At 34.5% G+C, this 26,478-nt stretch overlaps 1 protein-coding gene across 1 annotated transcript; it reads left to right on the top strand.

Moving 5' to 3' along the window:
- On the top strand, window positions 1-26,478 carry LOC123542770 (uncharacterized). Its single transcript, XM_045328760.2, has 7 exons — window positions 1-328; window positions 1,287-1,371; window positions 4,335-4,508; window positions 11,804-11,866; window positions 15,848-16,018; window positions 23,289-23,453; window positions 25,397-26,478. Exons 1-7 carry the CDS (start codon window positions 20-22, stop codon window positions 25,639-25,641), a joined length of 1,212 nt encoding a protein of 403 aa, XP_045184695.2. The 5' UTR covers window positions 1-19; the 3' UTR covers window positions 25,642-26,478.

Here is a 26,478-nt window from a genome sequence, read left to right as displayed (position 1 = left end):
ACGTCCAATTTTTGCAAATATGTTTATTTTATTAGTTATGCTCTATTTTGGAAGTATTTGGTGTGAAAATTTGGGAGTTTGTAAACCTTTTAAATTAAATCAACAGCATTTTGATAAACAGCTTATGGGGCACGGGTTTTTTGAGTTAGAATCGGGGCATCATGACTGCGTAAGAAACTGTTGGTACCTATCCGCATGTAAATCCATAGATTATGACAGACCCAAACACACGTGCAGGCTGAATGACGCGGACACCTCATCCGTGCTGGAAACAGAGTTTGAGACTCGAGCTCTTGCTATCTACTCGGACATCAACGAATGGCCAAGCGTATGTATGCAGTGTCTTTTTTCTTGTCTTTTTTACGCTGAAATACACTTAGATGCATTTAATTTATATTTTGCTGTAAAATAGTGTACTGTACCGGCTAAAAAAATACACAATGCATAATTATGTATTTTTGATATCATTTCTCTTTTATAATTAGAGTATAACTAAAAACTGTTTTGTAACGTTTTTCCTTCAATTGTGTCTTTGGGTAAATATATTTAAATGATTTTAACCAACTTATCTTATTAATCCCAAACTAATTTTTCATGGAAATTTATGTTCATGGCGAAAATAAAGGTTTATTAAATTCTTTTTTTAAAAAATCTTCATTGATTAAGCGTATAAAAATTGTTTGTTTTCGGCATCCCGACCTATACTTAATTTGGCCGGCCCTAAATGTTTAAAAAATTTTATGGCCTTTGAGATTTTTTTTTCAACTTTTTTAACAAAAAAGTGGCAAAACTGCACTTTTTATGCTTTAAACATGGTCCCTGATGTTAGCAATCAACTTACCGATGCTTTAAAGGCGTAACTCCCTTATTTGTATACCATTTGGCGCCGTACATATGCGAAGAAACAGTTCTAGTACATTTGAACAATTTTTTACAATAAAAGACGTATTAGAATCGAAATAATTTTATAGCAAATCCGCGTTTTAACATTATTTATGCACTCTTCCTGCTAAGCCCACGTGAAATTATCAAGCTCGACGTATAACCGCACATCGTGTATAAATAGTGTTAAAACACTGTCTTGCTGTAAATAATTATTATTTCTTAATTCTAGGATAAAACTGCTGTTTTTGTCACTTTTCGGGAGTGTTTTAACAGGAGAGAAAACGTGTGTAGACAGATAGATTCTGCAGACGTTATAACACGAAAAACATGCGTTATCCCTGCAATAAAATTTTGACGTTATATATATATTTCGTTCCATAAGATTTCTTATTTTTATCCAGGAAATGGCCGGTAGTTGTGGTTCTCGGCCCTGCTCACCGACACAAATGTGTGTTCCCACAAATCCGCCGCAGTGCATGGATATTAGTAAGTATTTCTGTTTATACAACCTCTGATGTGCTATAACACATGTTTTGTTCAAAACATCGCTATTTTATCTCATTGATATTCCACATAAAGATGATTTTTTTTTATTTGTCCTTTCATTTTAACGATAAGCTAATATCATATGAAAGCCATCCTCCTCAAGCCTTTCATAACACTGAAATTATTTCTTAAATCGGACAACTGTCGAAAAGATATGGCATTTTGAATTTTTTTTAAAAAAATGGTTGATCATGGAGGCAGCGATTTTAGTGTGTTTATGACGTCATTTACACACTGCTGAATTATTTATTTAGCAAATAACCTTTTAAGTAGATTAATTTCATATATTTTTGAGTGCAAGATGTAAAACATAGTAATTTCTTTCATTATAACTGGAAAATGTAGAGAAATTATTTTATAGAAAGAAGTAAATACAGCTCAGATATGTTTGTAGAAATTTAAAAATCCGCCATTTTGTTTCCTGTTGCCATGGAGACAAAATGTCCGACATTCAATCAAATATTTAAGCACAAAGAAACATCAACGTCTGCAACTGTATACAATTTACTGACGTATACGAGTGTATATTTCTGTTCTATACTTAGCTCAACAACAAACTAAAATTAATACATTTTAAAAAAATCTGTTTTCAAACGGTTTCCCTTGTATAGTAAAGTAATAAATTGATTGTATTATTGATACCTGACAAGAACCCGCAAAAATCTACCTGAGGAAAGAGAATGGTTACATGTATAATAATTATTTCCAAAGAATTTTACCAATATTAAAAAACAAAAAAACAATAGATACCTCTAACCTTTAAAGAATTTTAGAATATTCAAAGAACTGAGAAATCAATATTATTAGGTTTTTGCCTTGCTTTACTGCTTTTGAAAATTTGATGAAGTCTCTCAACTGTGTATTTCCTAATTAGCAAATAAGTAACTTCAACTACACTGTATATTAACCGCCTGTTACATCAGCAGTGTTTGAATATTTTATAAACAAACTGAATACACTATAGTACCTGGATTAAGCAACAAAGCATTTGTCCATTCATTTTAACGCCGACCATCTGCACATCAAGGGAGAATGTCCCCCTTACCTAAACTGTCCCTAACCTAAACAGATACCGCGGAATTCCAAACATGGAGACACTCCTTCCTATAGATAACACGGAGTTCCAAAAATAGTGATAATGCTTTTTAACCTAAACAGGTACCGTTGAGTTCCAAAAAGTAGTGACAATGCTTCCTAACCTAAACAGGTACCGCGGAGTTTAAACAAAAATATTGAGAATGCTCCTAAACTAAACGTGTACCGCGGAGTTCAAGACAGTGACAATGCTTCCTACGCGGAGTTTCCAAAATCTGATAAGAATGCTACCTAGCCTAAACATGTACCGCGGAAATCAAAACATAGTGACAATGCTTCCTACGCGGAGTTTAAAAAAAACAGTCAGAATGCTTCCTTATCTAAACAGTGACCACGGAGTTCCAAAAATAGTGAGAACGCTTCCTGACCTAAACAGTAACCACGGAGTTCCAAAAATAGTGAGAACGCTTCCTGACCTAAACAGTAACCACGGAGTTCCAAAAATAGTGAGAACGCTTCCTGACCTAAACAGTAACCACGGAGTTCCAAAAATAGTGAGAACGCTTCCTGACCTAAACAGTAACCACGGAGTTCCAAAGATAGTGATTGTGCTTCCTGACCTAAACAGTAACCACGGAGTTCCAAAGATAGTGAGAACGCTTCCTGACCTAAACAGTAACCACGGAGTTCCAAAAATAGTGAGAACGCTTCCTGACCTAAACAGTAACCACGGAGTTCCAAAATTAGTGAGAATGCTTCCTGACCTAAACAGTAACCACGGAGTTCCAAAAAACAGTGAGAATGCTTCCTGACCTAAACAGTTACCAAGGAGTTCCAAAGATAGTGAGAATGCTTCCTGACCTAAACAGTAACCGCGGAGTTCCAAAGATAGTGAGAACGTTTCCTGACCTAAACAGTAACCACGGAGTTCCAAAAATAGTGAGAATGCTTCCTGACCTAAATAGTAACCACGGAGTTCCAAAAATAGTGAGAATGCTTCCTGACCTAAACAGTAACCACGGAGTTCCAAAAAACAGTGAGAATGCTTCCTGACCTAAACATTAACCACGGAGTTCCAAAAATAGTGAGAATGCTTCCTGACCTAAACAGTAACCACGGAGTTCCAAAAATAGTGAGAATGCTTCCTGACCTAAACAGTTACCACGGAGTTCCAAAGATATTGAGAATGCTTCCTGACCTAAACAGTAACCACGGAGTTCCAAAAATATTGAGAATGCTTCCTGACCTAAACAGTAACTATGAAGTTCCAAAGCTAGTGAGAATGCTTCCTGACCTAAACAGTAACCACGGAGTTCCAAAAATATTGAGAATGCTTCCTGACCTAAACAGTAACCACGCAGTTCCAAACATAGTGAGAATGCTTCCTGACCTAAACAGTAACCACGGAGTTCCAAAAATAGTGAGAATGCTTCCTGACCTAAACAGTAACCACGGAGTTCCAAAAAATAGTGAGAATGCTTCCTGACGAAAAAACAACAAGTACAGCAGAGGTCCTAATTTCAAAATAGAAAACATGTGAAAATCCGCGATGTGCGGGATAAGCGAGTTAGCAAATATGACCCAGGACACTTCTATTGAAGTATGATTTTCTTACAATTTCCTAACTTCTATTCAAACCATCATTTTGATCTATTTCTTTTTAAGACATTGTGCTTATTTCTGTGTATTAACATAAATGGAAGTTGCCAATTCCAAACTCACAAGTAAGAAAAATTATATATTCTTACTATTTCTTTCAGAAACAAATCTGCCTTCACTCAATGCAGTACCCGGCACTTTCTAAGTAATTATACATTCAACCGGGTTGAACGTCTTGTATTGTTGATGAGATATTACTGTACTTTCAGTATGTGGTGACGTACCGCCGATAAGTAATGGTAACATTGAACTTGTGGTTCCGGAAGGAAACAAGCTCCTTGGCGTTGCGGTGGTAACGTGCAATGAAGGATACTTGACAAATCAATCAAGTATAACTTGTCAAGTCTCTGAAATACCTGGCAAGGCGATATGTGTAAACGAAGGTAGGTGGAGATTGAATTTATTGTTCTAGGTACATGTAAATACATAGCGATTTAATAAAAAATGTAAGCTGATAAAGGGAGTGAACCCTTGATGACAATAGGTTTTTACCATTCTATTACGTATTCTCCCAGTTTGACGTCATTATCGATTCTCTGCGAAAATCACTTCTAACGGAGGATTCCGGAGATGGCCGAGGCTTCCCGATTGCGTATTCTCCGTTTTCGGTAGGCTCCGGTTGTTATGAAAATGACCATAGGATGCCGAAATCGTATACGGAGGAAACGTATTCTTATGGCAATTGCTTAATGTCTGCACAGCTTCATTAAGTAAAAATATACCTCTTATATATTGCACACCATGGCCAAGTTTAATATAACGTAGTCGTAGAGTTAGTGATTTTATGCCATATTCTGGCATAAAACTGCTGTTCTTGTCTCTTTTCGGGGGGAGGGGTGTTTTAACAGGAGAGAAAAACGTGTGTTAACAGAGAAATTCTCGCGCTCATGTGCTGCTAAAACACATTACAACCTCTCCAGAGCGGCCCTCTCTTAAGCAAAAACCTCTCTATAACAACATCATTAAAATTTCCGTAAGTTGACAAATACTATCAAATTTACCTCTCCAGAACAACAAACTCTACATAACAATCAATATTTGTATCTCCAAAAGGGTATTGCTCTACAGAGGTTGCACTGTATATGCGTGTCAGTCGGCCCCAAAAATTCAAAACGAAATGACGTCAATGTAAAAAAAAATCCTCAGACATTCTCGCGCATTTAGTGGAAATTTTACTACGCTGGATGATTATGCATTCATTTATCAGGTTTTACGAGTTGTATGCTAGTATAGTATTAACGCATGTTCATTTCGTGTTATAACATCTCCAGAATCCCTCGAGATACGTTGGTACCCACGCCCTACTGGTCTCTAGCACAAACCAATTCCTCTGGGTTCTACAGTTGTTATAACACTAAAAATGCGTTATGCCTACATTGGCACTAATAAAAGGTTTATATATCTTGATAAAAGGTTTATATATCTTTATCAACATGACAATTTGATCATGTGAGCAGTGGGATAATAGCATATTTTGAGCGAGTCTCAAGATGCTTCTCTACATATAATTTATAATGCATGTACATCTTCTTTTCACATAAACGTCAGTAATTAAATTGCAAATATTTTTACCAAGAGAGCAATATTTGATGCTTGCTTGAGAGACTTGTAATAAGTATACGTTATTTATTCGGAGAATGATGCTGTTCTTTTTTAACATTTACCCTGTTAAATGTCTATAATGAACTTGCCTATCTTTCAATTTGGACAGTACTATTAACTGTTAAAAGGGGTGCTTATTACAAAGATACTGACTGAATGGCGAACAGTGCATATCTTGATCAGACTGCACGGATGTGCACGCAGATCATGATCTACACTGGTCACAAAGGCAGAATCAATCGTGTCTAGCATGATACGGGTTTAATAGATAGCTATCCCACTAGAGACAACTTTCAAACTAATTGCCTCGTAAATAATTAAGTGTCGGCTTAACGAAAGAACGACGTTTTCCTTTTTTGGCTTTGTTTCGTTCCCTCGTTTTGGCGCCCCCGCCAAATAACAAAGAATGCAACGGGACAGAACGAAAGAATGACACTTATAAACGGCGCCCTATAAAATGTCGTCTTGGCGTTCTGTCGTTCTGGCGCCCCCGCCACAACGACAGAACGAAACAACGCCAAATGTGAAAATATTGCTCTGGCGTTCTGGCGCGTTCCGGTAGAGCATGCGCAGTGTTATCATATTTCGGCAGGCGAAGTTACTCCCCTTTAGTGGAGACCGCCATTTTGGGTTGTTCCTAATCCCCATACCGTACCCGTACCGTACATTCTTATTCGGCAACTTTCGGTTTTCACGGAGTGTGGCGGAAACACACGCCGAAGGAAAATCTATTTTTAGACATATTTAAGGGGCTGTTGTTGTGGTCTTAGCCGATTTTATCATGTTTATGATATGTATATAATTTAATGTCATTTTGAAAATTGTATCGTAAGGTTCATTGTGTTTGCTGCTAATTGATGACCCAGTTTTTCGTCATATTAAAACATGTAGTTCACAAAGGGAGTGGATATAACCACATGTTTTCTGATATTATTCTTTTCCATCAGAGCTAGAATGAATGCATTAAATGAAAAAATATTTGCTTATGTTTAGAGTAAAATATGGCTAAGATGTTTTAAGTATGCGACCGTTTTACCAGTATGTTTTTTTTCCAGATTTGAATAACGTGAGTATTATAGCTGGGTATATCTGCTAAGTCGCTGTTATTTTCAGCTTAAGCTTGAAACAAAACCGGGTGATATGAATGAAATGATGTGTGAAATATGAGATATAAAAATATAATGAAATACTGTATTCTATCAGTTAAATATTTTCATATTTCATCGCTCACACTGTGAAAATATGAATTCTATATTTTCACACTGTGAGAGATATAGCTCCACCCCCTCATTACATTGTGTATGAATTTTAAATTTTTTGCTTAAAAAAGGATGAAAACTGTAGTTGCACTTTGTTCTTTAAAGTTTATTTCTCGATTCAAATTATTTTACTTAAAGAGAATTTCATAAGGTTATGCAGCAAAAAAAATGGAACTTTATGTTATGTGCGTCTTTCGAACGTCACAACACGTCTGACGTCATGTCTGTTTACGCGTGTCTGTTTCCCGCACTGAGATTAAAAATTGTTGCAAAATGCACATTAAAACGTATTGAGAATAAAATAAAAAGAAAATTTGTTTGTTTTTCGTGAATATGGAATATATCTCACCTCGAAGTACGCGCTCATGAAAATATTTGAAATTTTCTCACTTCTCAGTGAGATATATTCCATATTCACTCAAAACAAATATCCCATATATCTAACTGATAGAACATTTCATTAGTTAGCATAAAATAAATCTGTTTATTTGTACTATACACAAATATTGCTTCGTTTGCAATAACATATGTTTAAACAAAATTAACATTACAATTGTTTAAAATATTATATTATTTCAATACACATTTGGTCAGTCTCTAATAGCATGTAAAAGTTTTTAATGAATTGACTTAAGTTTCGAATCCAGGGCAGATTTAACAATTAGCGGCACTTTATGCCTCCTATCACTGAGCGCCAAATTAAATTCTTGATCAGTTCAGTGTTATTCGATACTTTTATAGGAACGTGGGTACATATACGCGCACGTACCATAAGTAACAATCGACACAATCTGTAGATTAATTTACTAAAGTGTTTGTGCATTAATATTAAATTGGAAAATGATGAACGTCGTCATATCTCAGGGTATATTATTCGGCGTAGCTGTCAATGCCAACCTTTGACCTTCTTAAAGAGCCAATAAACATTGTAACCAATAAAAACAGCGGGACTGGACAAAAATGGATACATGCATACTTTTAATTGGCTGAAATTGATATATTGTTTCACAAAAAGTTTTGTTACATTTCATTAGATTATTACATAGATACAATAGATACTGATATGTTATTAGCTTTGTATCGGGAAATGTGCACGAGTTCTTCAGTGGAAATATTGTTCTGGTAACAAACAAAAAAATAGGTATTTATACATGAAATATTAGACTGTCACCTGAACGATGATAGGTTTTTAATACACGAATCTTACAACTCTAAATTTGTACAGTGTAGTTGACGGTCGTGGCATTAAATCCACACCAACGCTGAATACTTTTATAGAAATATGTCTTGTTTTTTGCAAAAAAAAATGTTGTATTATTTGAAAACCAGCTTAAAGCTTATCTGTAGTCACGGGTTATCAAGGACAACCAAGTGCCTAACAAACATCGCGAAGAGAGTGTTGTTATACAAGGGTTTCACTGGAAACCATCGATATTGGTATTAATGTGGCGGATGCAATGCCAGCTTTTGCCAACCAATTAAGTCATTTTATAAAATTACATACATATTTGATTTTGATAATCAGGCTTTCAGAATTTCAAATCCATGATTTAATGGAACTTAGGGTAGTACCTACTTAGGATAGATGCTGAGTGTTTTTATATTATTATTATTATTATTATTATCATTATTATTATTATTATTATTATTATTATTATCATTATCATTATCATTATCATTATCATTATCATTATCATTATCATTATCATTATCATTATCATTATCATCATTATCATTATCATTATCATTATCATTATTATTATCATTATCATCATATCATTATCATTATCATTATCATTATCATTATTATCATTATTATTATTATCATTATCATTATTATCATTATTATTATTATTATACCTCACTTTTGTCTACAATGGTAAAATCCCATTACCCGAAAAGGAGATATTTTGACTGTCAGAAACATTTTTAATCTTTTTAACACGTGACCAAGCGAAAGTGACTGTCAGGTCATGTGACCGCGCTGATATTTTGAATGTCATATAAGGGCAAATAACTACTTCAGTTTTTTAGCCATATGACTGCCTCCCTTGTACAGAATGTCATATTGTAATGATAATGACGTCGCTGTTCAATGTGTACACAACTGATTACCGCGCTAAAGATGAAACTATTGAATTAAATGAATCTAAAACATTTTTATTTTTTTTTTCTGTTTAGTTTTGTTCGGTATAATAAAATAAATACCATATGGCAGCGTGTGTGACATTGATATTGTCAACCCTTGGAACAGAATGTCACCACTCGGCTTTCACCTCGGGTGACATTCTGTCCTCGGGTTGACAATATCAGTGTCACACACGCTGCCATATGGTATTTATATATTATCATTATTATTATTATTATTATTATATTTAGGAGCCGTGCGGGGTGATGCACGTGTCACTCTTCAACAAACTCAGTTTAACCTTTAGCCTGCTGACGGCAAGTGATTCGGCCTTTTCGACCTGTGCAGACCAAGATCAGTCTGCACATCTGTGCTGTCTGATCATGGTGTGCGCTGTTCGCTATTCAGTCAGTAATTTTTCAGTGAACACTCCTTTAAATAATAAATGACATTGCCCAACTTGAAAGATATACCAGTCCATTTAAAATAAAATAGCTGGCCGAAAGTTATCCAGTTTGGTTACGCCCATGCTACATTATTTCAAGTTTTTCTGGAGGGAATGGTCCAAATTCATAATTAGTGTTTCCATTTCTTAGGAAAACTTCGACTAAAAACTATCTTCGCGAAGAGAGGGTTGTTATACGAGAGTAGATCTTACACTTCATTTTCAGGGAAAATAGCATGGATATTTTCTATACTTCAGATCCAAAGACTTTTATAACATGACTTTTTTCTATACTTCTGATACAGAGACCTAATCTAACTGTATATTTTCTATACTTTTGATCCAGAGACTTAATTTAGCATGGATATTTTCTAAAATTCAGACTCAGAGACTTTTATAACATGACTATTTTCTATACTTCAAATATTACTTTTTTCTATACTTCAAAGTCTAGAAGACTAAGCGTCGCAGTCCAAAATTACCATGGCTGAATTACTCATTATTTGGTTCTGCTTACAAGAGTTCGAGACTCGGCCGGATCAAGGGATTACGGGTCTGAAAATACAAAAATATGCGCCCATATAATATTTTATTTGTCAGCAACAAAATCTGTGGCCTTCACCATCAATATTTCATTCAAAGTGCGCATGCGTTGTGCAAATTAGCCGGGAAATCTAAAATTAGAAGGAATGCCCACATAATAGTTATTATAGATACATGTAATTAATTATGAAAATTAATAAGTGATATGGGTAAAGACTGGACTATTGGATATGATTTATATGAGGTGTATTGGATGAAGGATAAATCCTAAACATGACTAAATACGACAACTAGACTACAAAAGTCGATTACGGACTAATTACAATAATATGCCTACAGAGAACAATACGGGATTTACATAGCATAAACATACAGAAATCATAAACTACGGGCAGTGTGTACTTGACCCTGCGACATTAGTATAACATGGCAATTTTCTATACTAGATCTTCAGACTTATGTAAGATGTCTATGTTCTATACTTCAGACTAAGAGACTTGCATAACATGGCAATTTTCTATATTTCAGACTAAGAGACTTGCATAACATGGCAATTTTCTATATTTCAGACTAAGAGACTTGCATAACATGGCAATTTTCTATACTTCAGACTAAGAGACTTGCATAACATGGCAATTTTCTATATTTCAGAGACTTCATATGACCTGGTTGTTTTATATGCTTCAGACCTAGAGAATTACTATAACCTGGTTATATTATGTATTCCAGTATGTATGTGTGTTGCGGTTAAAAGTCTTTTTCAATAATTTTTCGGTCATATTAGCAACGGTGTCTACTTGTAACGGCTAACACAACTTTATAGTGCTACAACATTTGAGTATAACGCCGTCGACACGTGACATGATATCCCACCAAGTCACATTATAGTGACACTATCCTCTTAATGCTGAGCGCCAAGCGAGGACTCTACTTAAGGTAGTTCTGCACGTTTGATAAACCGGAAGTCATGGCGTAACGTCATTTATCCGGAAAACGTAGAATAATGCCTGGATTCGGCGTACGGAAACGAAAATCATTTTATGAATTAATGGCAACCAGTGAGTAAATTTATTAAAATGGCACTGTTACTATCTTTATAAAGTTAATATATGATATTAAAATATCTGACACTTTAAATAATTCAAAATAATGTCTTAAAATTAGCTTAAAATAGGCGGTTCACTTTAATCATAGCAAAATATCTCAAAAATAAGCACACGGACCTATACATTTTATTTCACCTTATTATAGGCCATATATTTATTTACAACTGTGAGAAGTTTCATTAAAATCTACGTTGTAGAAAAATTTCTGTTCGCGAAAATGTTATGAAAGTTGCGATTTTCCCATAGACTCCCATTACGAAAACTTGCATGAGGCCGAAATTTTTCAAATCAGTCTAGCAAAAAATCAAGCACACGACCCTATCTTTTTTATTTGCTGAATTTTCTTAGTATATTCTAAAGTTTTGAAAAATCAGAGTTTAATCAAATTCTACATTGTAGAAAAAATTTCGATCGTAACGTGCAGAACTACCTTAAACCATTTTAATGTCATTGGTATGACGCGGCCAGGGATCGAACCTACGACCTCCCGCACTCGAAGTGGGAGCTTTACCACTAGGCTACCGATGCGATTTTATATATTTCATGTCCTGATATACTTTAAACATTTTAAATATGTATATTTTCTATACTTCAGACCTAGATACTTTAAAATGTCATGTAAATGGAAAGTGGGAGACGTCAACATGTGAGCTGGCGGGTAAGTTCTGTATAAGGCCTAAAAAAGATTGTTTGTTTGTTTCCGGTAACATGCTGAAAAAATAAGGGTATGTTAGTTAGTATTTTGTTTCTGGATTGCGACTTTTCGGAAATTATTCTTATTTAAAGCAATGATTACAAATAAGGGGGTTATGCCTTTAGTGCATCGGTAAAAGTTGATTTCTTTGTTTGAAGCATAAGGAGTGCAAGTGTGAAACTTTTTGTTAAATTGTTGAAAAAGACTTCTTTAAGGCCTTAAAACCATTAAGGGTCGGGCCGAAAATTTAAGGTAGGTAGGATACCGGAAACAACATTTTTTTTTTGGCCTAAATGGCTGTATCATTCATCCTAATGTAATATATATAACAAGCAATCAATTTATTTATCTTTTAATATAGAATGAAATTCATATTCGAGTAATTCTATTAATTTGCCTAGATATTCTTAAGCATGCACTTTAAGTTAAACAGGCGATATTGTATTCGTAGTCCTAAATAAACATGGAGTTTGTATAGTAACCGCTTATGTAAAAATAAGAATGAAAATGTGTTCATCCGTATATTAAAAAGTGGTACTTTTATGCTCCAGAAGGTGGGCATATTAACATCGCACTGTCTGTCTGTCATTCCGTCCGTCTGTGCGTCCGTATAAATTCTTGTCCGGGCTGTACCTCTGCCATTCAGGAAGGAATACTGTAATAACTTGACATTGATGTTCACCATAATGAGACGAGATGTCGTAAGCAAGACCCAGACCCCGAGGTCAAGGTCACCTTCGGAAGTGAAAGGTTAACTGGGTATGTTTCATATACGGTCCATAACTCTGCCATCCATGAAAGGCTTTAAAAAAACTTGGCAAAATGTTTGCCATAATGAGACGATGTGTTTTATGCAAGACCAAGATCCTAAGCTCCAAAGTCAATGTCATACTTAACAGTCAAATATGAACAGAGTATGTGACGTGCCCGGTTCATAGATCTGTTATTCATAAAGGAAGTTTGAAATAACTTGGCATAAACGTTGACTATAATGATTAATGAAACGACATGCCATGCGCAAGAACAGGACCCCGAGCTCCAAGGTCAAGGTCATACTTAAAGGTTTAAGGTTAACATGATCTGTGTCTTTTTCGGTCTATAACTCTGCCATCTATAAAGGGATTTTATGGGAGTGTCATTCGCAAGAAAAAGATCCCTAGCTCCAAGGTCAAGGTCATACTTAAATCAAATGTTTGCATGGTCTGTTTCTTGTTCGGTAAGTAACTCTGCCATTTATCAAGTGATTTTTAAATCTCTTGGAACAAATGTTCATTATTTTCTTTAAATGAGTTGTTGTGCCATGCGCCAGGCCGAGACCTCTAGCTCCAATGTCAATGTGCCATGCGCCAGGCCGAGACCTCTAGCTCCAATGTCAAAGTTACCATGCGCCAGGCCGAGACCTCTAGCTCCAATGTCAATGTGCCATGCGCCAGGCCGAGACCTCTAGCTCCAATGTCAAAGTTACCATGCGCCAGGCCGAGACCTCTAGCTCCAATGTCAATGTGCCATGCGCCAGGCCGAGACCTCTAGCTCCAATGTCAAAGTTACCATGCGCCAGGCCGAGACCTCTAGCTCCAATGTCAAAGTTACCATGCGCCAGGCCGAGACCTCTAGCTCCAATGTCAATGTTACCTTTGGAAATTTTTTTCCTTTTTTCTTTAGTCTGGTCACAAAATGTTTCATACCTCAACGATTCTGGCATATTTTGCGCAAACAACTGTAGAATTCCTGGGCTCGCTTCGGGGGACATTTGTCACTAATAGTGACTGCTCTTGTTGTTGTTGTTGTTGTTTTGTTGGTTTTTGTATAATATTGTAACAGCCAATTAAAACAAGAATGTCAAAGTAAAGATAAGCAGATGATAAACCTGAATGTTAACGTAAATGGTAGTGAATATCATTAATGTTGATATAAATGGTAAGTAAATATCAGATGTGAACGTTAATGTAAATGGTAAGAAAATGTCAGATATGATCGTAAATGTAAATAGTAAGTAAATATCAGATATGAACGTTAATGTAAATGATAAAAAAATATCAGATATGATCGTAAATGTAAGTAGTAAGTAAATATCAGATATGAACGTTAATGATGATAAGTTAATATCAGATATGACCTTAAGTGTAAATGGTAAAGTAAATATCAGATGTAAACGTTAATGTAAATGGTAAGAAAATATCAGATATGACCGTAAATGTAAATGGTAAGAAAATATCAGATATGATCGTAAATGTAAATGGTAAGTAAATACCAGATATGAAAGTTAATGTAAATGCTGAGCAAATAACAGATATGAACGTTAATGTAAATGGTAAGTAAATGTCAGATGTTAACGTTAATGTAAATGGTATGTAAATACCATATATGACCGTAAATGTAAACGGTTAGTAAATATCAGATATGAACGTTAATGTAAATTGTAAGTAAATATCAGATATGAACGATAGTGTAAAAGATAAGTAAATATCAGATATGAACGTTATGTAAATGGTAAGCAAATATCAGATATGAACGTTAATGTAAATATTGAGCAAATAACAGATATGATCGTTAATGTAAATGGTATGTAAATACCATATATGACCGTAAATGTAAATGTTTAGTAAATATCAGATATGAACGTTAATGTAAATGGTATGTAAATACCATATATGACCGTAAATGTAAATGGTTAGTAAATATCAGATATGAACGTTAATGTAAATATTGAGCAAATAACAGATATGAACGTTAATGTAAATATTGAGCAAATAACAGATATGAACGTTAATGTAAATGGTAAGTAAATATCAGATATGAACGTTAATGTAAATGGTAAATAAATATCAGATATCACCGTAAATGTAAATGGTTAGTAAATATCAGATATGAACGTTAATGTAAATGGTAAGTAAATATCAGATATGAACGTTAATGTAAGTTGTAAGTAAATATCAGATATGAACGATAGTGTAAAAGATAAGTAAATGTTAGATATGAACGTTATGTAAATTGTAAGTAAATATCAGATATGAACGATAGTGTAAAAGATAAGAAAATGTCAGATATGAACGTTAATGGTATGTAAATACCAGATATGAACGTAAATGTAAATGGTTAATGATATCAGATATGAACGTTAATGTAAATTGTAAGTAAATATCAGATATGATCGCTAATGTAAATGGTTAGTAAATATCAGATATGAACGTTAATGTAAATGGTTAGTAAATATCAGATGTAACCGTAAATGTAAATTGTTAGTTAATACCAGATATGAACGTTAATGTTAATTGTAAGTTAATATGAGATATGAACGTTAATGTAAATGGTTAGTAAATATCAGATATGAACGTAAATGTAAATGGTTAGTAAATATCAGATGTGAACGTAAATGTAAATGGTAAGTAAATATCAGATATGAACGTTAATGTAAATGGTTAGTAAATATCAGATGTGAACGTTAATGTAAATGATAAGTAAATATCAGATATGAACGTTAATGTAAATGGTTAGTAAATATCAGATGTTAACGTTAATGTAAATGGTAAGTAAATATCAGATATGAACGTTAATGTAAATGGTATGTAAATATCAGATATGAACGTTAATGTAAATGGTAAGTAAATATCAGATATGAACGTTATTGTAAATGGTTAGTAAATATCAGATATGAACATTAATGTAAATGGTTAGTAAATATCAGATATGAACGTTAATGTAAAAGGTAAGTAAATATCAGATATGAACGTTAATGTAAATGTTAATGGTAAGTAATTCAGATATGAACGTTAATGTAAATGTTAAAGGTAAGTAAATATCAGATATGAACGTTAATGTAAATGGTAAGTAAATATCAGATATTAGCGTTAATGTAAATGGCAAGTAAATATCAGATATGAGCGTTAATGTAAATATGAATATTTAACATGAAAGTTAATATAAATGGTATGTATTTTATTGCAGACTGTGGCGAACCTATAATAGGAAATGGTATAGCCTCCCTTACAGATCCAGCCAACACGACTTACATGGCAACAGCCGCTGTCACATGTAATGCAGGATATGAGACGACCACATTTTCGATCACATGTCAAGCCTCTGCAACGTGGGAACCAGTAGAGTGTTCAAAAATAAGTATGATATTTGCTTATCATTTGCATTTATAATAGTCCTATGCTCCAGAAAAATGGGGAAATACTTTTTTCTATATGAAATATTCCATAGATTTAGGTTAACCTAGACCTCTTAAATTTAATAGTGTGTATACCTACTATACGGCCACAGTGATTCGGCATCAGTATGGAAAAGAGACGCTTCCAGAAAATGTAGAGAGACGTGATTATAATATGTTAGCGATATCAGTCAATTTTACCCGATATGGCATGCCAAATGTTTTTGGCAGATCTCATGCAGGAACGTATTCAAACCTGAAATTGACACTACTTTGCTTGGGTGCGGAGGAGATGGCCAAATTGAGTAAATGTAGACAAGGGTCCAAAAACATATAAAAGTTTGAGGAATAGATGGCAACGGGACTAAAATCCGGTTCTTTGTCACCTGTTATATAAATGATACTTTAATTGCTGTACAATACGTGAATCAATTACTATAGCCTATTTTTTTACGTCGACTATATTTTCGAGATTTTTTGTTTCGTCTGGTCACAAAATGATTTCCATATGGGAAAATTAGACCCATCGTGAAAATCACCACAAAAGCCGATAATACGTTTGGCCAGGTAAATCGGCTGTCGAGACTGTTCGCTAGTTTTCGGCCTACTCCGTATTTCAGGCCAATGTCTAACCCTTCTTTGCCAATGTACCGTTACATTAATACTTTTGATCATATACATTTAGGGATATTGTTAAGTCAAATTTACTGTGATTACAAAGAGATTAGAAAATAGAAACCTAAATGGCTATTGGTGGTTTAATCAGGATACCATTTATAACGGTATTCTCAACAAACACATTATTATAAAACCAAATAATGACTTTCAAAAAGTAATTTCTACTTTCTTATTGTCCAATTTATTTGACCTGTCAAAAAATGGATCCGGCTTTCATATTCTGTTCGAGCCTATATAAGATTAACATGAAAGCCGGGAACATGTTTTGACAGGTCAATTAAATAGTACAATACAATCAGATGGAAACTCGCTTTAATAATACTTTCTTTGATGTTCATGATTATGAAATAAAGATTTTAAGTAGTTTTTATGTAATCAAATAACTGCACATTTATTATTATGTCGTGAGCGGTGTCCAACTAGCTTAGAATTTTATGCCAGCTCGAATATCGAAATTCAACTTCATAACTTATCGATCCTAAGCTACACCTGAAGATCGAAAAAAGTCGTTGCAAAATAGCTTTTAATTTCGGGCCAGCTCAATGATCGAAATTTACAATACAGTCGACATCGTACTTGCGACCACCTCTATTAAGCGATTTTTTGTATTAAACGACCGGTCAAAATCCCTCCCGAACGTTTTCAGTACATAAATTCATTCCATTAAACGACTGTTTTATTAAACGGCTAGCGACCACATTAATGTAGTCCCGACAGGTAAAATATTCGACAAAAGTATCTATTAAGCAACCGGGTACCAAATTCTACCGGGCATTTCTTGGCCTGTGTAATTAGCGAGTACGTTTTGCACGTGACTGAATGCAATCAACCTTTGTATCAGTCGAACTGACAAACAATCCAGCTATAATTTTCATGGTTTTTTGACTTCACGACCATGTTAAAACAGATTTTGAAATCATACATGTATGTTCATAACAAATACAGTTATATTAACAGTTAAATTAACTTTTCGTTTTATCTGACTGAAATTCATTAAGAGACCATTCCATTAAGAGACCACTTCTTAGCAGTCCCTTGGATGGTCTCTTAATACAATGTCGACTGTATTCCAAAAGTCAAATTTCGATCTCGTATTGAATGAACAGCCTGTTCCAAGATTGATATTGAAATGAAAAAAGTCAAATACCGAGCAAGCAATTAGTGTCGAGCCATCTCGAAAATCGTACTTCAAATTTTGAAAAGCTGAATTTCAGTATAATTCTGAAACTGCGATCTGCTCAAGATTCAAAGATTAAAAATCGTGCAAGATCGGATATATCGAAATTCAAGATTTTATGCCCCCGGCATCTACTGATGCGGGAGGCATATAGTGATTGTCTTGTTCGTTCGTTCTTTCGTCCGTCCGTCCGTACGAGGTTAACCAAATAGGACCGTTTCGTCTAGCATCAATACCCCTTACTAGAATGACCTGATACTAATGCAGATCTTACCTGTGACCATTCCTCATCTTCAGACATCACCTGACCTCAGTTTGACCTTGACCTTGAACTTGACCTTGTTTGGGACTTAGGTTGCTTTGTATCGACAAGGATGCCACCGGGGGCATCAAGCGTTTATTGTACACAGCTCCTTGTTAAAAATCTAAATAGATTATTCTCGGTATTATATTTCAAGCATGTTCGAATTTTCAAAGCAATCGAATTTAAAACTGGTATTGAATGTGAAACTATGTTTTAAACAGTCAGCTTCCGGAAAACCCAGTACTGGTGTCATATGAAAAGTCATGGTCGTGACTCCTTTCACGGATGCTCGAACCCACGACCCCAGGGTTGAGAGGCCGACACATTATTCCCTGGACGACCGCTCCCCTCAAAATATTCGAATTTCGGTCATCCTGCTGGATCTAATTTCTATTCTGCCTCGAAATTCGACGAATTCTTTTTATTTTAATTTCGATTTCCTAGTATGTACGAAATTCAATGTAAGCGAAATTCAACATCATCCTTTCAAAATTTGAATTTTGATTTTCTACTTCTAACTTGCCTAAAATATGCCGCCTAAAATTTCAACGTTTCTTTATTAAATTTTGAACTTCGATCCCCAAGCTGTTTAAATTTGACTATTGGCTGTAAACAAATCATATTATGGAGCGTCCACTAATTTATAAATCCGTACATGTGTGCTGTTTAGCGGGTGAGAAGATATCAGTCTTTACCGTTATGGAGCTTAAATTCCGTAAGAATTGACGGAAACATACGAGAATGTTCGAGTCTTTCCGATTAGGAAAAAAAACTAAACTCTTTCCGATTAGGAAAAAAAACTAAACTCATCTGCAAAATACTTAAAAAAGACCATTTTCTTCCTCACCTAGAAAACTGAAATTAGTATGAAACAATAGCTAAATTAATATAGATTACTAAGTCGTTTGCAAAGGTCTTTAAGCACACGAATCTATTTATTCTTTGTTAAACAGAAGAAATTTCAGCAAATTATCCATATTTTACTATCTTTCTAATTGTAGATAGACAGACATAAAGTATACGCAGAAAAGACCATTTTCTTTTAAATTCATTTTTAAAATAAAATATTCATAAAAAAGACAATGCATTGAATAGCATCACATCGTTTGCAAAGCTAAAATAGCTATAATACTTTTTCCATGAATTTAAATAAAGTAAAGGGCTGCTTCTTTGCGCTATATAAAATATTATAGTTCAAACATCTTTTTTAGATTTTCAAAAAAGTAACCAACTTATTTTCATATTGTTTCATAACTGAAGAATCTGATCCACTTAATCATGAAGTAGTTCAAAATTAATGAGTATTGTTCCGCCTACTATGGATTTCCCACATTCTAGGAGGCGGGGCAATACCAAAGCAGGGACTGCTTACAAGAACTAAAGCGGACCAAAGTAAAATAAAAATAAATGAGCCGTGCCATGAGTAAACCAACATAGTGGGTTTGCGACCAGCATGGATCCAGACCAGCCTGCGCATCCGCACAGTCTGGTCAGGATCTATGCTATTCCCTAACAGTTTCTCTAATTACAATAGGCTTTGATAGCGAACTGCATGGAGTCTGGCGCGGCTGAAATATCAAATTATGTTTTTTAGTTTCATTTTAAAATAAGCTGTACTTTCATAGTTCAGGTTTGACCTTTTTGCACTTTTCACTACATCTACTGGTCTAAAAATAAACCAGAGTGCACTTAGATTTTACTTCGTCTTGTTTTATTTATACATGTAGTTGCTTGAATTGTGTACTGTTAAATCATTACGAGTTAAACCTGCATATTGTATTCCCATCTAGAACAACTGATACGTATTAGACCTTCCTGATTCCCATTGAATAGGAATATAAAATTGTGTTCCACAAACTGCTCGATAATACTTTGTCGTCTACTATGTATTTATGATAACTAAATTAAAATCTTCCAGCACTGGATCAACCGCTGTTTTGCTAAAAGTTGGCACTAAAATGACCTTGTATAAAGTTGTAGTAAACATGTACTTCTCCACCATGAGTGACGGTAAGACTAGCCAATGAATTCACAGAAGGCGTGGTTAGCTTACTTCAGAGAGAGCTTTTTCTGGTTTTGACCTGTCAGTTAAATGAAATGGGGCGTTAAACTATAAGCCGGTTATAGATACACTTATTCAACTTCTAAATGCATTAAGTTTTGCCTTCACTACGCTACGCTCCGTTTCGGCAAACTTAATTGCATTAGAAGTTCAATAAATGATCTATAACCTATACTTTTCACTCGTGTGAAAAATCGATGGGTCTAATTTTCCCATATGTAACCAAACTATTCTGGCATATTTTGCGCAAACAATTGTTTCATTCTTGAGCATGTTTCGAGGCCATTTGTTGCTAATAGTAACAGCTCTTGTTTCCAGACAAACAATCATTTTTCATCAATATTGCCCCATTAATTAATCACAGTTCTCTTTGGCACGATATAAGCGCTGAATTATTAACTTGATTTATATGCATGGATATCTTCAAACCCAATTATTCGAAGTAATCCGTCATGTGTCAATTGTTTGTTAAAAATCCGATAACTTTTGGCAGGACGCCAAACAGTGCTGTAATTTCAAGATTCAGTATTTCTATACTTACTAAAGTTACTTTAATGCACAGACGGCTTTCCGTAATAATCCGAGAATGCCGAATTATATAATAACCTTAAAGTTATTTATGTATTTTATATCCCATTATAAAATTATTCATGTGCCGGACTACGAATTAACAGACTGCGACTCTCTGGCCGCATGTTAATCATGTATATAATTAGCTTGGATAATAGTTGTATACTTGACATTGAAAACTAACGCAAGGGGTGAATAGCATTATTAGATACTGTAACAAGACTGTTATAATCGGAAAGCGTGTTCGGTATACTTTACAAATGTAACGTCATAATTTTCCACCGACGATTGTGACGTCTGTTTTACAGTCACATAGGTTTGTTTACCTTGATGAAGGTACGAACTACCGTATTGCGTTGATAAACTTTAATATTTATTTTACGTGCTGTTGCTGTTGTTCATTCCAAGATAACAAGTTTTTCTTTAGACAATTATATAATTCATCGGTCCATACGTTATGCACCGGATTAATTAGTCACAATTTAAAAGGTATGACTGTGAAATTTAATTTCTGATGGCATGTAATAAAATACCTATTAAATGACTTGCCGGTCCTTCAGACCCTAGGCATATGGTTTTGTTTGAGTATAATGACCCGCTAAGTTCCTAATATATTCGAACAAATTCACCGTCCTCACATAGAAAGCTGATTTTGCCCGTTTTCTCAAAGGATTAAGTGCAAAACATTGTTTTTTCGTTATGTTATACAGACACTTTCACATTCCCGATATGCATCACTTTAAGTAGGCCATAATTCTCAGAGCTTTCATAATTCTAAAAAGCCATAAATAAAGAATGTTACTTCTGACGTTCACAATACATGTAATGAGCAAAACTAAATGATGCGCAAAAATTACCAATTAAAAGTTCTTTTTGGTTGATTCGTTTATATAAACCTATTACAGACGACAAGATTAAACTATGAAATATTTATTGCTAACGTCAACCAATATAATTGAAGTCATCTTCCGAAACGCTACGCATTACTAAGATCGTGTCCGATTCTTGCTTGCACATGCGCATTACACCCTGTCGAGTCGGGTCTGTCAACTTTCCAATATCGATTAGCAGTCATAATTAAACCATGCTGCCGTTTTCACTGTCACTGCTCCGTTTAGCTTTAAAGCTGGGGAAATGACTTCCAAAAAGGTGATGATAGGTTAGGACGAGCCACATGCAAACTGACTACTCCATTGAATTAGAGTAAGGAATAAGGCCGACACTCCACACACATTGTAAACTTTCCAGAACACTATTCATTTTAACTCCATTGAGTTATAATAAGGAATAAGGCCAACACTCGCACACATTGAGTTATAGTAAGGAATAAGGCCAACACTCCGCACATATTGTAAACCTTCTGTAACACTATTCATTTTCACTCCATTGAGTTAGAGTAAAGTATAAGGTCGACACTCCACACACATTGTAAACCTTTCAGAACACTATTCATTTTAACTCCATTGAGTTAGAGTAAAGAATAAGGCCAACACTCCGCACACATTGTAAACCTTCCAGAACACTATTCATTTTAACTCCATTGAGTTAGAGTAAGGAATAAGGCCAACACTCCACTATCACTGCAAACCTTCCGGAACCCTATTCATTTATCACTCCATTGAGTTATAGTATGTGTAGACCCTTCTGAATAATCAAAGGAATATATCAAAGATGTACACATTATTTTCTAATATTTATTTCATCAAAATACTATTAAATTTATATGAAATTAATTTTGCTTGAAAGAAAAATAAACCACTCGATCTTTTACGGAACGTAACGGCAATCAAAGATTTTAGTGTAGATAGCTAGCGCGGAGAGTAGTTTCCCTTTACCAAAATAAATAGCGAAAATTGTACTTGTTTTTCTGTTGAAAATCGTCTATACCTGTGTTTAATACGCAACGCCAGTTCGGGGATGGTCCGGGGGGGGGGGGGGGGTAAAAAGCTGCGCATTATACATGGGTATCTACGTTACCTTAAAGTTCAGCTCCTGTGCATTATTTGGGTTAATGATTGAATAAAGGCACTTGAGTGTGAACAGGGTTGTGTATATTTTTTTCGTAAGTCATGAGGCTGTATGGCAACTGACTCATGAAAATGCCATCCATTGAACTCTTGAGCTACCAGTCCTATTTGGGCTATCGATGAATTTGACCGAGGCTGTACTAATTAAGACAGCTGGGCAATAATACATTAACATTGTTGTACTAAGAAAAAAATGGTGATAATTTATCCACTTTTCTGTACTAAGAAAAACTGTCAATTATTTATTCATTCTGCTGTACAGTGTGTTAAAATTGCAAATGCAAAATACATACCCCCGCACACATATTCAGACTTGTACGCATACAAGTCATTTGCAAATTCATAATCTACTTCATAAACCAGGTTTATGCATATTACAAACTTGTTCTTATACATTGAATGTTTCACTTTACAGGTTGCGGATCTGTACCATATTTAGCGAATGGCAAATATACGCTTGCTTCCGCAGGACAAAATTTGTACCTTGATACAGCTGTTGTGGCGTGTAATTACGGCTACACTGCGAGCGTGCCCTCTATTAAATGTCAGTCTTCTAAACAGTGGACAACAGCGCATTGTGGTATGGTTTATGTATGACTAAACCCTATATAACACCATACTAATTACTAATTTAGAATTAAATCTTTCTGTTTTAGCTAACCTGAGCAATGCTCAGGTGAGTTTTTCTGATCACTCGATGTCCGGCGTCTGTCTGTCGTCTGTCTGTCCGTCAACATTTAGATTGCGTATGCGATAGAGGCTGTATTTTTCAACTGATCTTCATGAAATTTGGTCAGAATGATTACCTTGATAAAATCTAGGCCGAGTTTGAAAATGGGTCATCTAGGGTCACAAAATAGGTCACTAGGTCAAATCAAAGGAAAACCTTGTGTATGCGATAGAGGCTGTTTTTTTTAATTGATCTTCCTGAAAGTAAGTCAGAATGATTGCCTTGATGAAATCAAGGTAGAATTTGAATATGGGTCATCTGTATCAAAAAGTAGGTCACTAGGTTAAATCAAAGTAAAACCTGTGTATGTGATTAGGCTCATTTTTCAACTGAGCTTATGAAATTTGTCAGATAATAACCTGATAAAATCTAGGTCAAGTTTGAATATGGTATCTGGGTTTAAAACTAGGTCTAGGTCAAATCAAAGAAAAAACTTCTGTATGCGATAGAGGCTGTATTTTCAATTGATCTTTATGAAATTTGGTCAGAATGATAGCCTTGATGAAATTCTAGGTCAAATTCGAATATGGGTCATCTGGGGTCAAAAGCTAGGTCATAGGTCAAATCAAAGAAAATACTTGTTTTTGCTCCAATTTCAATGTATTGTCAGAATATTTTCCATGAATCACTAGGTCAAAATGTTTACACTGTTATGGTGAATTGTGGTGTGTTGTTCAGGTGAGCGACCTAGGGCCATCTTGGCCCTCTTGTTATTAAAGTTTGTCGTGTTGGTTTCTTTGCTTATTAGGCTTTAAAGACGTTTTGTCAACAGTGTTTCAAATAGTTTACCTCACCAGTGTTCTTCGATTAAGTACCATTATAATCAATTCTGCAAGTTCAAAGCAAGAAACGAATGACTGCAGAACATTGTTTTTATTAAACGTCATGGGAACATAACAAAGGGGATCAAACTATATCATGGAAATTAAAATCGAAATGTGCCTTAAAATTTAATTTTGTTGGCCTTATGAATACAGGTACATTGTGGGGGGATACATTTTCCGCCCCTTAAGTGCACCAAAACGTTCATAAAATGATCACATTTTTCTTTCTAAAACCTGTGACACAGTTGCGTCAAGCAGCACCCAGCTTATAAAGTGCCGTAATATTATTAAATATAGCGCGTAACCGGTTTTGTAACAAAATTTTCCTAAGTTAGCAAAAAAAGTTTTGAAGGGGAATAGACTTTGTTTATACAATTTCTTATGTTTTCTATTTATTAAGTGTAACATTAGCAGTTCTAATTTTCAGCCCGTGTTAGTTGAAATTTCTTCTGTCCGTTCCAAACAAATTGACTTACCTAACCTACCTGTAAATTTTGAAAAGGCCTGTAACCTTAGACAATAACAATTTCATTTTTACGCCTAACTCAACGTGAATATAACATCTTTATTATGACATCAGGAACTCTAACTGACCAACCAGAGAGCAGAATTTTCAAGTACCCGCCATTATCCACTTGAATAAAATGAAGTATTTTTACAATGAACATATAGTGACTTTAGAAATACATATCACACTATTTCAGAAATCATTTAGAGTTTTGACTGCACAAGCCGCACAAGATGCTAAAAACTACAGTTTTTTTAAGTTAATTAAAATATTATATGGATTTAATACTTTGATTTTACTCAAAGTTTTGAGATTTTACACATGGAGTCTATGATAAAGTCCGAGTAAGATTTAATCATTACCTAAGTGAAATTAGTGTCGTGCCGCAATGTAATGGATATGGTAAAATTATGAATATAATATAGCCTGTCTCTAATCTACAATTTGTTTTTGTATTTCAGCATGTATGCCGATTGGCAGCTATATGGGAACTTTGAGTAAAACTAAGTCCGGACATACTTGTCAGAGATGGGATTCTCAGTCACCCCATCCCCATAGCGAATGGAACACTGCAGGTTATTTTCCGGACTCTACCCTTTCTGCAGTGGCTAACTATTGTAGGTCAGGCGGAGAAGCATACCTCTGGTGTTATACGATCACTTCTGTAAGATGGGAAGAATGCACAAAACCTCAGTATATCTGCTGATCTACACTCAAATTCTGAAGTCAATGACGCATTACGTCATTACCCATAATACTGCTGGAAAAAAGCACTTCCGTAAAAAAACATTAAGATCTACGTTAGATAGAATGGCTGTGTGCTGATTTGATCCATCAGCAAACAGAAAACTTTTTGGGCAATAATTTTGTTTCAATGCAAAATACTCTAGTATATTATGTTAATGTTGTATGTCATATCTGGTACTGAAATGTGTTTACTTAATTATCGCTTTTAAGGGTTAGTATGTATGTATTCCATTTTATAATGTGTTGACCTTTGTAGCATTTTTCGACAAAGTAACTTGATATTACGGCTAACCATCTAAAAAAATTTAGATTAAGTAATGTAAAATTTAATCTGTTTAATATTTCCAGACCGAAACTCCAGCTGCTTAAAGAGAATTCCTATAGTTTTTTCCTTTCATAGAATTTTTTCAAATTCACAAATATCATAGGAAAATTTGTACTGAAAACAATGAACAAATAAAAGCAATGGGTTTGTTTTTGTGAAAAATTGTTGTTTCACTGTTGCTGAAACTGCTAGTGATTTTTCAACATTTTCATAATTTTCTGCTTTTTTTATAAATACCAACCAAAATATATATCAAGACAGCACAATAAGGTTCATTCTTTTTACAGATTTTATTATATACTTATTTGATATCATAGTCATATTTGTAATACTATATCCTTACAATAATGGGTACAAATGAAAAAAAAATCCTGTTTCATATTCACTTTTGTGAACTTTTTTCAATGAAAAATACCCATAGTGAAGATTTTTTTTTTAATTTGATAAAAACTCTTTCTTAGAATTTTTTCC

The sequence above is a fragment of the Mercenaria mercenaria genome, chromosome 19, assembly GCF_021730395.1.
Source record: "Mercenaria mercenaria strain notata chromosome 19, MADL_Memer_1, whole genome shotgun sequence".
Classification (NCBI taxonomy): Eukaryota; Metazoa; Mollusca; class Bivalvia; order Venerida; family Veneridae; genus Mercenaria; species Mercenaria mercenaria.
The sequence above is the reverse complement of the archived record's forward strand: the minus strand, read 5'-3'. Positions and strand labels throughout refer to the sequence as shown.